We start from the raw sequence: 15,228 nt of genomic DNA, 5'->3' as shown, positions 1-15,228 counted from the left end.
TCTTGACTGCAGGGGTTAAAATGGCTGCGTTTTCCTTCCAGGCCCAGAAGGGAGAACCATCCGGTGCGGTTGCCGTTTTCTTAATTCTTTGTAGCGAATGGTACACCTCACTAAATGACAGCGACGGTTTGTGAATGCATGTGTTTATATAATAGGCAGATTAAGATTCCCGTTTTTTCTTCCCGCAAACGGCAAACGTGACCACGTTTTCATCGTTTCCCTACAATTCACTTAATCGGGTTAACATGAGATGCGCACGCACCGCCGCAAATCAGTCTTTCAAATCCTTTGGGCGCGTAAGGAAAACCTTTAAATTAAGGGTGGGTAGCTAAAAGGGAGGGCATGTTAACCCGATGTACTATAAATGATTTGATAGAACTACTATCAAACTTCAGCTTACCAGGTAAGTCTTGTTTAATTTTTTTTAATTCTATCAAATCATTACGTACATCCGGGTTACCATGAGATTTTAAAGCTGCGGGCCCAAAGGCTCCAGTAAAGAAACCTCTTATATATAAGAGTATGTATTAAATAAAGGTTAAACAATAGTACTGTAGACAATAATATCGGTAACATTCTTTTAATGCATTGACTCAATAATTGAAATAATTCTTATCTATTTGTTGAATGATGTCACAGTTCTAGAACAGCATCAATCATGATCATTTGATTAGTGATCGCTAGAGCTTTGTCATAATATCTACGAAATGTGGAATCCTGCGACCAGCCAGCCAATTTCATGACAGCATCAACTCAGTGGCGGATCCAGGGGGGTTCGAAGGGGTCCGCGGAACCCCCCTTGAAGGTTTGATATTTTAGGTAATAGAAATATGTCTTATATAAATTTGAATTAAAAAATATTAGTAGTTTTTCGTTGGGTCGTGTTATTATAGCTTGGTCCGTTACTAGATAGTAAATTAAGTGATTAGAGCCTTTTTTTTGTCAAACATCGACTAAACAAAAGAGAGTTATACACAGTTTAAGAAACGGAACCCCCCTTTGAAAAATCCTGGATCCGCCACTGCAGCTGGAAGCAATCCAGCAGCTTTACTAGTATATGCACTGCGAGCACTATGGGCTTGATAGATGCTGATATCAATACCTGCTTGGCCTAAGCCAGTTTTCAGCCACCTTCCAATGATAGTGGAGGAGACTTTATCATGGGCCTTGATATAAGACACAAACAGTTGTGAGGATTTCCGTAACGGCTGTGTTATTTGTAAATAGTATTCCAGAGTAGGGTAGACACAGAGATCCTTGTTAGGATATTGAAATAAACGAACATTGCCAAACACTCGGCCTGGTCTATTCTGTTAAACGTGACCAGTCAACGCGAAACTAAAGTACGTACGGTATTTTTTCATGTGTTTTCCCCAAATCACCAAACAACAAAGGGTTTGGCATCTCTGTCCTGTTACCAAGGCTACCAACATGACCAATATTAAGGTTAGATCTTTCAGATTTAGTGCCTCAAGAGGGGCCGCCTGTTGCATGGAATGCAGTACTAGATCAACGGGCCAAATCTCAGAAAATTTGGGAGTCGGTGGTTTTTCTTGGAAAAACTCCCTTCAAGAAGCTCTCACAATTAGGGTGCGGACCCACACACAGAGTAGAAAAAACAGATCTTTCCGCATTAGGGGAAGAGTAGCTGCAACCATGGGCGTACAAGTGATGCAAAAATGCCAAGAGTAGCGGTACAGGGGGAGACCAGAAATCCCTTTGCCTTGACACACAAAAGTCAGTCCATTTTTGGAGGAACACATTGTACTGTTCAATGGCACCAGGTCTCCAGGAAGACATGATAACATTGGCAATTTCCGTCGAAAATCCTGAGCTAACAAGCGATTCCCTGACACCTTACTTGCCAGTAAGACTAGATCGTGTCGCTTTCAAATGCCGAGGAATGTCCACCAACATGCTTAAGAGAAAAGCAAAGTAAGCTTGAGTAGGTCACACAGGAACGACTAGAATTCCAGTGGCACCTCCATGCCTAATTTTTTGTAAGCACCTGCCCACCAAACAAAATGGGGGAAAAGCATAGAACGAGTAACGTCCCCAACGGATCGTAAAAGCATCAATAAACGTGGCAAAGGGATCCGGCTTCCACGAGGAATACATCTCTACCTTGTGGTTCAAGCGAGATGCAAACAAATCCAATCTGGGTGAATGCTCTGTCAGTAAAATCCCACTCCAGATTGGGATTCAGATTCCTTGATAAGGTCACGAACAACAACATTATCGATAATGTGCTCATGATTTCTAGTGATCAAAAGATCAAGAACATGTTTCCCTTGATATATTGCCTCCTTTACATATTGAGTTGAATTAAAGCATTCTAAAATATCCCGAAACTGCAGTGCAGCTGCATTTGTAGTGTCTTGTACATGAAAATTGAAATCACCCACTAAGAAAAATGAGTTTGAACCAGATGAATATTGCTCTATAAATATCTGAAATTCATCAAAAAACATTTTGCTTGAAAACTTATTACGAGTGGAGGGCTGTGGTCTGTAAATAACAAAAATTGAAATACGTGCAGGAGAAGACTGAATAGACATTCCCATGACTTCAAAAGATTTAAATTTTTTGAGAGAAATTTTCTTAAGTTTGAGAGACTTCTTGTATAAAAACCCAACGCCACCACCTCGACTACTACTAGGGATATGTTGGAATGAAAAGCCACTTGGAGTAGGTTCATTTATTATAAGCCGATCGCTCGACTCATTCGATTTTAACCATGTTTCAGCTACGCATAATAATTCAATATTATTTTCAACTACAAACTCATTCAATGATAAAGATTTATTGCAGATAGATCTTGAATTATGACCTTTTTGAAGCATTGAAAGATTTCGAGAGCAAAATTTCGAATTTCGAGAGCAACTAAATAAGCAACTTCACTCATTAGTGCTAATTACATGCATTGATTACATGCATTATAACAGGGAAACGGGAAACGGGAAACGGGAAACGGGGAATTGGTAAAATTTCTACGCAGTAAAATATATTTCTCGTTACAATATTGTAAAAAAATCTTTTTATTAGGCTATCGACTTGAGCACTGATTAGCTGGACCTTTGCCGTTACTTCCCCTTTTCTTTTCCTTTGCCTTTTTGCCATTGCCATTGCATCGTTGTTATCTTGGACGCCGGAAGTTTGCGCGCTATTGCTATCTGACTTAGTGTTTTGTTGGCGATTAATAACGAGTAGAGTCACACTAGGCCCGAGGTCACATGACGTAGAGCACGTGTGGACTGTTAATATTCTCATTATTATAATTATTTTTTGTAAAATTTCTCTTTCATTATGTAAAACAGGCTAATTCAGTATTTTTCTTATTGATTAATTTATTTAGAAAACTGACTAGAGCTGACAACAACTAAGGCTACAGAGTTGAGTAAGGTTTGAATTGAACCGAATCAAGGTTAGCGATTGTATATAAAATTGGAGTGTACTATTAAAGTGTGTAGTCGAGTACAGTTTCAAGACTGTATTAGATCCATTCAGTGGACACAACCAATGTGACTGTTGTCACAGTTTTAATCCTGACTAGAGTTGCCCACTGTGGAAACGGTTTCAGTCGCAAGCATGATTGAGCACATAACAACTACGAGAGTAAAGGAAATATCTCTCTGAATAACAAAGATAAGTCAAGGGAGTATGACTATTTTTGACATTTATCCCGGACCTTCTCCTGAGAGGGAATGTTTTTCGTTCTTTTTTGTGTAGGTCTGAAATGCTATTATAACGTGAGTGTAGTAGCTGGTCCAGGGACTGTGGAAGCACCAGTTTCTTATCACGAAATTTCGAATTGCTAAACCAACTTGCTAACTCTTTTTAGATAAGGGACCGATGATGATGTATCGCATATGGAAGGGGAATATTAGGGGGAAATACATGTCTTTTTTAGACTACCGGAGGGAGGATCAGCTAGCATTGATAGGTATTGAAAAAGTGCCGGGGGGGGGGGGGGGGGGATGATAAAAACATAAAAACAATAGTGCCTCTTGGGGGCGGAGGGATCACCTAAAGATCTAAGGAAGTAGCACCTAAGAAAGTAGCAACCGTTAGTAAGAAGTAGGGGGTACGTTATATAACGTGTACTTGACTATTTGTATATAACTACATAACTTTTCAGTATGACTTTCGCGAACGGAGAACCCCGTGGAGGGAAGGGGGGGGGGGGGGGGGGGGTACCTCATGAAAAGTGGGTAGGGGGGCTGAGATTCTGATTTCAGACCCTAAAAGGTATGACCACATTTAAAATGACAACGTTTCTAATCATAATATTCTTGTATGACTTTTGATATTTTTCAAAACGAATAAATCTGACCCTAAAAGGTACGCAGTCAGCCGGAGATCCTAAAAGGTATGCGAGGTCTTATTTTCGACCCTAAAATGTCCGTCGAGCCCCCTACCCACTTTTCAAGAGAGTCCAGCCCCCCCCCCCCCTCCCCCCCCCCCACCCCCTTCCCACTCCGGGCGGGGAACCTCTCTTTTTTTTCACTGATAAGGCGACTAAAATACAATGAAATATTTTATAAGCTTTTCTTTTTTCCCCCGGATGCAAGCATTTAAAAAGCATTTAAACTGTGATATCTTGGATCACTTTATTAGATTGAATAACATTACTACACTGTTCGTGATTAAGAAACTAAATGATGAGGGTGCATTGAAGACACACTCCATTGGCATGCATCCCTCGATCACTCTTATTCGCAGCCATTAACTTTACGGCACGAATTTCCAACCTTAACGTGGCACTTCGGGCAACCACGTGAGCTGGGGAAGGTAAGCTTTTCTCCGCAGCTAATTATTTTTTGGCAAGTTCCACTTCTATCCTTCCTGTAACACGGCTTGCACTCCGTCGATGGCCGGTCGAAGATGGTTCTCTTTGTGTTCAAATCCCCATCCTCAAAGTCATCATTCAGCTCCAATTCCGTTAGCCTTTCGGCATAAACTTGTACGACGATGGTAACAAGGAAGACGAGGAACAGAAATGATTTCATCATCTAAGAAATAGAAAAAAGCAATATATCAAAAAGTCAACGTTCAGGTATAATAAATGTTATTTGTTTGAAAATATAGTTTTAATTTTTAGCTTATATATTGGTGTTTTAACTTTAGTTAATAAAAAAGCTGGAAAATCTATGCCGTGCAAAATCTAAGTTTAATAATATCCATTGATCAGCTATGAAAAAGCTGTTTGATTTTATAGCGATGTACTAATCGCTCGATTTCTAGTTAAAATCTTAAGTTACTAAACATTGTACGCGACAGGTCACCAGGCCCAGAAGATTTGTCCGAGAGACACTGGGTACTATTGCGATAGAGCTAAGATAGTTAACACAGCACGTGAACTTTAGTTATGAAATTTAGTTATCAAGAGGAATATCGGAGATTGTTATTGAGTTTTTCTTTTGGATTTGATAGGGACACATTCGGTAAGTCTATTATAGTTTGTATTAGATCACATGTATTGATTCTAAGAATCTCGTTGATTGTATTTATAGTGAACCGCGCATCGATACACGACACATCGACTCATCAACACAGCATACTTTCGAGAATTTCTATCTTATGGAATAATAGCGACACGAGAGAAAATGAATCTTCGTTTAATATGATTAAGAAATAGATGTATGTATGTGAATGCGAGTTTCAGGAAGGACCTAATATAATATAGATCGATGAAAACAGAGTTAATTCCGATGAAAGGCAAGAATATTTTCTACAAACGTTTTGACTTTTGCTGAAAATTGTTTCAAGTTATTTTCGTTATGTCTTACCTTGTGCCTGTTCTTTTAGACGTATCCTTCCAGAACAGAATTCCAGAGTGTAATGAATAGAAAACCTTTCAGTGTGATGCTTTTATTAGTGTTGAACCCTTTTTTGTTATTGAAATATAACAAAAGATGATTAAATTGCGTGTTGAATTCATCACATAAAAATTTCAGACAAGCCTTAATTCATTCATAGATCTAAAAGGGTATTGGGCGAAGTCCACGTGCGAACAGTGTTAGTGCTAGTCAGATGCAATTATCTCATAAATTTGTCTTAATGGCTCGTCCTCCCATTCATCACTTTAAGTTGAAGAGTGGAAGAGTGTGGGACGAGGCCCTCAAGGGCGGATCCAGGGGGGACAAAGGGGGGCTGAAGCCCCCTTTTTAGCAAACAAAAACAAAACAAACAAAAAACAAAAAAAAAAAAACAAAAAAAAAAACAAACAAACAAACAAAAGTCGATTATCGATGGTCGGTAAAATTGAAATATCTAGATATAAATAAGTTCATATTTAACTTTAAGGCTACTCATCTTTGCACAAGATATATATCTACTATAATATGGAAGGATTTAGTGTTATGATGATTTGTTATAGATTTACAGATTTTTAAACATCGCCCAAATATCATGAATGAGAAGTAGTCAAAACCACTAATTTGGCCCCCTAGGGGACCCCCCTGAAACTTTTTCAAAAATTGCGACATTCAAGGTTTTATGTTCAAATCCTTCTAGTAAATCACTTTTAGTGATGATACATGGAGTAGATTTTGTCTTTTCGAAGTGTTATTATATGAATAAAAGCTTTCGATTTTTTTCGTAAACTGCTGAGGTAACGATAAAATAGAGTAGAAAAAAGACGTAAGAAGCGCGTTAAGGAATCTTCAACGGTCTGCTTTTCAATAAAAACTTAAAGCACCTCTCCAAGATGCATATATGCTATATTATGATGAATCATCTTTCAAATGGTAGATTTTTGAATTGACATATTATGATATAAAGTTGTTACGATTTTTTTAATTTGCTAACTGTGTAATTTTTGTGTACGTCTATGTGAAATTTACAACACTTTCTTAGTACAGTGGGCAAATATGACTGATAAGAATCAATTTTCAGATCATGCAAACAGAATTAAAGCGAGAAAGAAAATGAGCGATCCCTTGGACGCATTGTTGGTCACTGTTTCAGCAAGAGATCTTTCATGTTCAATGATGGTTCGATTCTGGATGACTTAATGTCTCCAATAAGAAAGAAAGGGAATGTTTTGTAACGTTTGTGAGAAAGAATCCTTCTTTCTTATCCATGTCCTTTCCTTGAATTATTAAATCGTCCTGTTCAGGTTAATGGTTATCATCATCGGTATCGTATTTCCAGAAAATCTTGGTCAAATTCGCACAAAATAGGCTCCAAACTATTGCCCGCCATCATAGTTTGGCCGATTTGGCCGAAAACAAAAGGAAACTCGTTCCCAGTCCCCCGCATCACACATTTTTTGCTCGGCCAGCCCATTTCGCCGCCCTACCTAATAAGCACCCTGGAAATAACCTTGGAAGGGAACACTCACTCACAAAGTTTGAAAATCTGTTTTTTCACCCAAAATGGTTATGAGGTTCTTAGAGAGACAGCCTCTTAACTCTCTGTTACCTTATACTGAACATTTTCAAGGTAAGGTAATTGGCAAACACATGGTTTAATGTTTCGAAGAGAGAAATAAATCCTTTTGTAAGCTAACTTCCATATGAGTTGTGATATAATGATATATATATATTTATAATATATGATATATAATATAATATATAACTCATATAGTGTCTATACATTTCTGCTCTAAGCGCTAGTTGCATATCCTAGTTGTATATTTTACGCATACGTATTTAATGGCCTTGTGGCCGCGTTGCTATAGACTGACTCCGCGCATGCGTACGACAGACCACAGGGAACCCATACAATAAAATTACGGATCATAGGGAACCCATAGTAATTACAACCTGCTATCTCCACGTGCGAACACTGTTAGTGCTAGTCAGATGCACTTATCTCATAACTTTGTCTGAATGGTTCGCCCGTCCGTTTTTTTTTTTTTTTTGAGTTGAAGGGTGGAAGAGGGTTAGACTAAAATCTTGCCTCTGATCTTAACTCTTTGTTACCTTATACTGGAAATGCTCAAAAAGTACTGTTTGGCAAACATATGATTGAATGTTTCGAAGAAATAAATACACCCTTCTGTTAGCTTCCATATAGTTATACATGTCAAATACTACTGTGTAATTTTTGTAAGTTTAACAAATTATATATATTTTTAATAATTTATATTCCATTTATTTGGCGTTTAATCAATGTAATTAGTTCATAAAGCACAGAAAATGTGTCAACATTTCTAATAACACTTTGGAGGGCTGAGCTCATTGACAACACGAGGCTGTCTCGCTCTTAATGATTCAATGAAATATTTTCCATCCATACGTGAAGAGAAGTGCCGAAGCGCATGTTATCTTTACTATAGGATCGAAAATATCAATGGGATTTATATAGCAAAAACGTAGTAGCTGTAAATCCATTGGAATTGGGTAAAGTCAAATAAAAGGCATTGGAAAATATTTAGGGGTATAAGTGTTGGTAAAAATAAGCGATGGCTTGCAAGAAGTCCTGGAAAAAAGGGGTTTCTTTTCAAAATTAACTATTGCTAAGGATGTGATAAGGAAGGTGACAAGGAAAAAGAAGGAAATCCTTTCAAGGTGGAATATTCAACCATCAATTTTTAGCATAGTAATAGTAATAATAATAATATAAAAATCTAATAGTAATAATTATAATAATCATAACCACAATCAGTGGATTCCACAGAGTGGCTATTCTGGATTCCAACTGGAATTTTATTTTTGCGGAGGGAGGAAAGCCGGAGGACCCAGAAAACCCTCGAAGCACAAGAGAGAATAGACAAGCAACTCTACTCACATACGACACTGAGCTCAGCGGGATTTGAACTCAGGTCGCATTGGTGAGAAGCCAGCGATCTTAACGCTACGTCACCCGTGCTTCAATACCATAGGAGATTAGTGTGCGATGTATTCACTCGTACTATCAGGATACGAACATAGAGATACAGTGGAACAAACTCGTTCAGGTCATTAACGAAAATGTTAAACAGAAGCGCTCCAAGTAACGATCTCTGAGGTACGCCAGCTGTTATTCGTTGGGGACCAAGCATAGATAAGCTTCTATAAGACAAATAGCTTGGTGTCAAAGCCACAAGCTACCAGCTTCGCAACGAGCCATTGCAGTGGTTGATCGAATCAAGTGATTTGCTAAGATCTATTGCTAGGGAAACAATCCCTTTCGTATCGTCAATAGTAGCACGCCGGTCATCTGTTATTTTGATAAGAGTTGTGCGATATGAGTGTCCCTTTGCAAATCCAGACAGGTCACTAGAAAAATGAAGAGATATAGCAATGAATGACACTAGAGAAAACCGTTTGCGCATGCGTGCATTTCAGCATGTTTTCTAAGAATAGTTTGAGTGAGAAAATAAATGTTTGTTTTCTCAAAGTATACAAAAAAGTTCGAGAGTATACTTTTGTCAGACTAAGATACTGTATTAACAAACACAATATTAAAGAATTAGCCTTAAGTTTCAAGCATGGACACTAAGTTTTGGCATTTTGTGAAGTCCAATTTATCAGGCATGTTTGAAGGTCAAATTTACTTATGTTTTGACTAATTTGCATACGGATTCAGAGCATGCGCAGACGTTTTTCAATCCTGTCGCAATGAATCAGTTGTTGACAAGATGACTAAATAAGACGGTAGTTTGTTTTGTCAAATTTTTGTCGATTTTTTATGGAGAGCAGTCACATTACTAGACTTCCATTTCAAAGGACACGACTGACTGCTGATGAAATGATTATTTTATTTCAGATCACGTAATGATTCAATTATATAAGGCTTTTATTTCGCCTGATCTCAATCTCGTGCCCATGAAGAGCTAGCGTTTCTTCTGGCTGGAAGAAAGAGGGCTCTGGCATGATCCATTTTTGGAGCATGAGCAGTTTTCCGGAAGTGAAATTTAATCAATTAAAATCATGCTTTGAAGCATAGTTCTGTGTTTACTTCCGATCAAAATAAAGATTAGTAATCGGGAAGTCTTTTAACGCATGCGCTCTTATACCGGAAGTCCAAGAAATCCTGATCTCAAAAGATGGATTATGTCATAGCCTTTTCTTGACTACTGTGGCCCTGTTAACGAAATTATTGAATATGGTCAAAAAGCATGACGTTTCGGCTAAAATTATAGTGATTCATTCATAACTTTATTCCTAACTTCAATCTGATGATGGCTAGTCAATAGAGCGTTTTCGCGTGACGTCACAGCGGCCATTATAGTGTACCAAAACAATACATTTTCTATCCTCCGGGAATTGAACTCTATTCTTATGCAAATACTGTGCAGAAAGTTTCTATTGTTTATGGCTGCCTTCTCACGTGAGTGAAAACGCTCTTTAGCCGAAACTTCATGTTTTTACCAAATCTACATGTTTTATATTTTTACTAAGTAAGAATGTAAGAATGTTAACTTTAATGTTATGTTATGAAATAAATTGGATATATTGCCTTAAGAACGGACAGGTTCCAACTGCCACTGTCATAAGCATATAACAAGCGAAGACATCTGGCGCCATTTGTAAAATAATTGTCCCAACTGACTAAATTGTTACATTGGAATCAATGCAAAATAATTTTTAACTCATTAAAAATGAATTAAAAACTACTTAATTTACTTCCAATTGAATGGTTTCTTAATTAATGGGAAAGAGCAAATTTTCTATTGTGGACTTCTAGACAATGAAAAGCAACTTGATTACTGTAAAACGTTTGCTTCTTTCTGCTTATTTTTAACATTACTTCTTTCTTCGAGGAAGAAGGTCGAGTCGATGGTCGTTGTCATGAGCTGGTTGCCTGTAGTATTGCTGTTGTGTGCAGTACACAACATCACTTGTATTGAACATGAAAAGGACGATTTTTCCGACTTGTACAAAGGTTTGCTTTTTAATGCTTTTCCTGAGTCCATTTTGTCCTTTTCTATCCACACCAAAGACATTCAGCAACAAACCACTCAAGTTCCTGATAAAATGGACTGTGTCTTTGCCTGTGTTGGGGTTCCTTGGTGTCGATCCATGAACTTTCAAACCACAGCCCATAATAATGGACTTCACGTATGTGAGCTGTTATCAACCGATAAACATACTCACCAGAAGAACATGACACGAAACGACACATTTATTCATTTCAGCATCAAGGTACTTTCTAAAGATAATCTTAGAATTGTAAAAACTGATAGAAACTAAAAACTAATGCTTAGTATTTTTGCTCCACAAATGAACTCATTTTAGCATTAAACGGGCTTTTTTACATTAAAGGGAAGCCTAAAAGTTATTTTTTCCAGCAGAACCAATGCATAGAGTCTCCTTGTCTTAATGGTGGCACCTGTAGCCTTCAAATCAACAGGCATGACTATCACTGTCAATGTAAGAAAGGATATCATGGTAAGAACTGCCAAAACGGTGAGATTTAAACAACTGGTAATACTTAACTATTATTCTCCGAAGGCAAAGCGATCATGTGAATATTTACCCGAGCCGAGAGTCTTTGAGGCGGCGAGATAAATATTCACCATGATCAATGAGGCTGAGGGAAATACTTTATTTCCATTTCGATTCTTAAAAACATATTTACAATAATAGAAGTCAGTTTAAAAATAACTAAGATTTGTGTAATAATGTAATAACTTGAATATTATGAATATTAAAAAAAAAAAAAAAATTACATTTGAAAACACGTTTTTTCGTATCAGTACCGCCCGTTGAGAGACTATAGGTCGACTGACATCTTATCATATACTAAAGAGATAACTAGCTAAGAACTAGTGTGAGCTGCGTCGGTGTTTCTAATGAAACAGTAATGATAAAAGGGTAAATTTTACACCGTGAAAAGATGAAAAAAACTTACTGACGTTTCGAACGCTAGTCCTTCGTCGGAGAAGAAGACGAAGAAGGCGAAGCTAAGGACTAGCGTCCGAAACGTCAGTAAGTTTTTTCATCTTTTCACGGTGTAATATTTTCTTCATATCATATACTGGCAATGGAAGTTAAAGGGCCACTTGGACGAAAATCGTTCCAAAATTAAAACTCTTTCATTCGAGCTGGAACTTTGCTGAAATAATCTTGAACACATTTAGAACCACTCACTGAAATATCTTTCTAATATTCGAAAGGGAAGGGCCAAAATTTTACGATTTATTTTCGTCCGCCATTAATTTCTTTGTGTCACGGCCAACGAGTCATTATGTACAGCAGTTTTACGCTGTGACGTCATTTACTCAACACCGTCATGTTAGCGTCGTTTTGACCATACATTTCTTGTTAAATCACCTGAAGTTTATTTGATGTTTTAAACGCGTTATCGTGAAAAGAATCTCTAAACAGACTTTTTTTAAACCTTTGATACCTCTTCAAATATAATGGAAACTCCTTTGGACGCTCGCTTTGTCAATCCTGAAGAGTTAGAACCATAAGTTATAATGTATGAAGATGAAGCCGAACTAGAAGAAGAAGAATTGCTTGGGAAGAGGTTTTCATAAAAATTCCTTACGTTCATTTCATTATTTGTATTTGCTACATACTGTCCATGATATAAAGATCTTAAATTTGAAGTTTCAATGTAATCTAATAGTGATTGATGTTATGAATTCTGCGTTGTGATATAAAGATTTGTGACAATATACTTAGATCTATGTGCCGAATAATTTAAAATGTGAGCTCGTAATTCTCCTAGCTGGTTTACTACAGGACGGTTATTATTTGCTTCAAAATGTTTATTATGCATTGAATAGGTACAAACATACGATTATCTAATATTATCTTTGTAAAAGAACATGTCAAAGGTTTCTTATTTATTACTCGCGCGACAGCGGCGTCTGTCACTCAGCTCGTAGATTTTTCTTTCATTGTGTCGGATGTCTCGCGGACCCAAATTGTGGGGTTGCTCTTTGCCCTTGTATGTAAATATACCTTGAAAAGTTGTTATCCTTAAAATGATTCGAATAAATCCCGAATATCTCAGTCACTTCGCGCGATGGAACCGCTAGAATCTCGTCCATGCGTCCTACTTTGTTGTGATTCTTGGCGTGCCGAGATGTATTGAAATTTTCGAATTATGATCGACAGTATTATTGAAAGTAAAAAATTTCAGCGCCTAGACATTGTTTGGTCATATAGTAGTTAGGAAACCGAATGAAACATTATATATTTTCTGAATAAACCAAATAAACCGAGTTTTACGAACATTGCACATACATTACCCACCAATGTTTTGGTTTGGGTTGAGTAAATGACGTCATAAGTACTCGTGCCAGTCTTCTTGAGCCGAATTCTGTGAGTCAAAGAAATTAATGGCGGACGAAAATAAATCGTAAAATTTTGGCCCTTTCCTTTCGAATATTAGAAAGATATTCCAGTGGGTGGTTCTTAATGTATTCAAGATTATTTCAGCAAAGTTCCAGCTCGAATGAAAGAGTTTTAATTTTGGAACGATTTTCGTCCAAGTGGCCCTTTAAGGATCACGAGCTCCCTCACACACACTATAGCCAAGTTAACTCTAATATATTCACAGCTGTTACGTAATTGAATTAAGACTGGATGTGAAATATGTCAGCTAGATATTATTTTATATTTCCAGCAGTATGACGCAAAAACTATCCTAGTGCCACATCTCTAGTTTTAAATGTAGTTTTAACTGTAGTACTGAAACTTGGCGAGCGCATGGACCCTTTCTTTGTGTTTGTGTTTGCAACTTTAAAGTGCTGTATAAAATCGGGAATTCGTTTAAATTGAAAAAAAAAAAAAAAAAAGAAAAAAAAAAAGATAAACAAATAAATAAATAAATAATAATAATAATAAAACTTAATGGTTATCCAAGAGCATGAAGATTGATGCGATATAGGGGTATGTTATTATCAGGTGTATTTTAAAAGACACATAAATAAGTAGTATAACATACTAGTTGCAGCGCTTCTCAATCACACGTGGGAAATCGTTCAATTTGCCGTCGTGACGAAGTAGGTTTTAGTGGACGTCAATCAAGACGTTTCCATTACATTCCATAGGCACGTGCCCTTGAAAGCTTTGTGTTTTCCGACATTGAAACACTTTGATTGCCGTCCACCAATGCAAAACGCTATTTTGTCGCAAAAGAAAATTGTAAAATTTCGCGCGTGTGATTGAGAAGCGCGTGTGATTGAGAATACATCTTAATTCCTTACTGCAATTTAATTTGTATTTTGTACATGTAGGATTACCGTTCGGATGTTCTTCTCATGCCAATATCACAGATGCAACCAGAAATGTCAATAATGCAAATACTACAGCACCTATCAAATGCGACAAACGTATAGCCTTGGGGTGGTATCGCTTTAGTGGCGCAGCCGGTGTTCGTATGCCAACCAATTGCGTTCCAACTTCTCGATGCAGTACACACGCTTCTGGCTGGCTAAGTGACCCACACCCAACCATAGAACAAGGAACGACTACAATGAAGGTCTGTTTCCATTGGTCCAAAAATTGCTGTAACTGGTCAAGATCAATCAACGTAACCAATTGTGGAGAATTTTTCATTTATCAATTTGTCCCGACCCTAACCTGCTCGTTGCGCTATTGCAGTGAACACTAAACAACTATAATATAACTGGATAGCATTATTTTAGAATCCAATATACCTAATCATTTGTGCACTATTCAAAAGTCAAGCATATGACGGGTAAAAATCAATCACGCTATTCTGCTGCACTTTGCGACATGCACTAAGGCAGTGCGTTATTTTGCACAGCCGTACCAGGCCAGTAGCAGGATAGCTCCTCAAAGTTTTTGAACCAATATCCCAAATACTTTTGACCTATTGCCACTAATATTTTAGACCTAGAGCCCCAACCAATATTCATGACCTAGTGCCTCATATTTTTGACCTATATTGCTCCCAATATTTTTAACCTAGTGCCCCATATATTTTTGACCTAGTGACCCATATATTTTTTAACCTAGTGACCCATATACTTTTGACCTAGTGACCAATATATTTTTGACCTAGTGGCCCCAATGTTTTTGGCCTAGTGCCCATATACTTTTGACCTAGTGACCCATGTTTTTGACCTCAGGACCCCAATGTTTTTAGCCTAGTGTCTTCCAATATTTTAAGCCGTGCCCCTCAATACTGTTGACCTATTGACCCTGCCAATATTTTGGACTTAGCTACAGGCCTGTGTACAAATATGGCATTGCCGTTTATATATATTTCAACTTTAGTCCTGTTAGATTTGTGACACCCTAAGATGCACCAAATTGTAGATCGTGAACCCTAAAAGATACGACGATCATCCCAACCTTATCTAATTGGAGTCCC

At 37.5% G+C, this 15,228-nt stretch overlaps 1 protein-coding gene, 1 long non-coding RNA gene and 1 pseudogene across 3 annotated transcripts; 1 reads left to right on the top strand and 2 right to left on the bottom strand.

Annotated features, from left to right (window-relative positions):
* Positions 1–633: 633 nt before the first annotated feature.
* LOC148907160 (uncharacterized) lies at positions 634–2,236 on the bottom strand (annotated as a pseudogene).
* A 2,355-nt stretch (positions 2,237–4,591) lies between these two features.
* On the bottom strand, positions 4,592–6,009 carry LOC116308721 (uncharacterized). The gene is made up of 2 exons (XR_004198536.2): positions 5,790–6,009; positions 4,592–5,012 (listed from the first exon to the last, which is right to left on the bottom strand). It is a non-coding gene; the product is annotated as an uncharacterized LOC116308721 (long non-coding RNA).
* Positions 5,342–15,204, top strand: LOC116308719 (uromodulin-like). 2 transcript variants are annotated; one of them, XM_031719199.1, is made up of 4 exons: positions 5,342–5,444; positions 10,873–11,075; positions 11,225–11,321; positions 14,126–15,204. In XM_031719199.1, exons 1-4 carry the CDS (start codon positions 5,369–5,371, stop codon positions 14,500–14,502), a joined length of 753 nt encoding a protein of 250 aa, XP_031575059.1. In that variant the 5' UTR covers positions 5,342–5,368; the 3' UTR covers positions 14,503–15,204. The 2 variants fall into 2 exon arrangements, with proteins under 2 accessions (XP_031575059.1, XP_031575058.1); XM_031719198.1 differs by lacking the exon at positions 5,342–5,444 and having other exon boundaries at positions 10,702–11,075.
* Positions 15,205–15,228: the final 24 nt, after the last annotated feature.

This window comes from Actinia tenebrosa, unplaced genomic scaffold (assembly GCF_029948245.1).
Source record: "Actinia tenebrosa isolate PJP-AT-01 unplaced genomic scaffold, QUT_ActTen_1.0 PGA_scaffold4__44_contigs__length_22323623, whole genome shotgun sequence".
In the NCBI taxonomy this organism is placed as follows: Eukaryota; Metazoa; Cnidaria; class Anthozoa; order Actiniaria; family Actiniidae; genus Actinia; species Actinia tenebrosa.
This window is presented reverse-complemented; position numbering and strand designations above follow the sequence as displayed.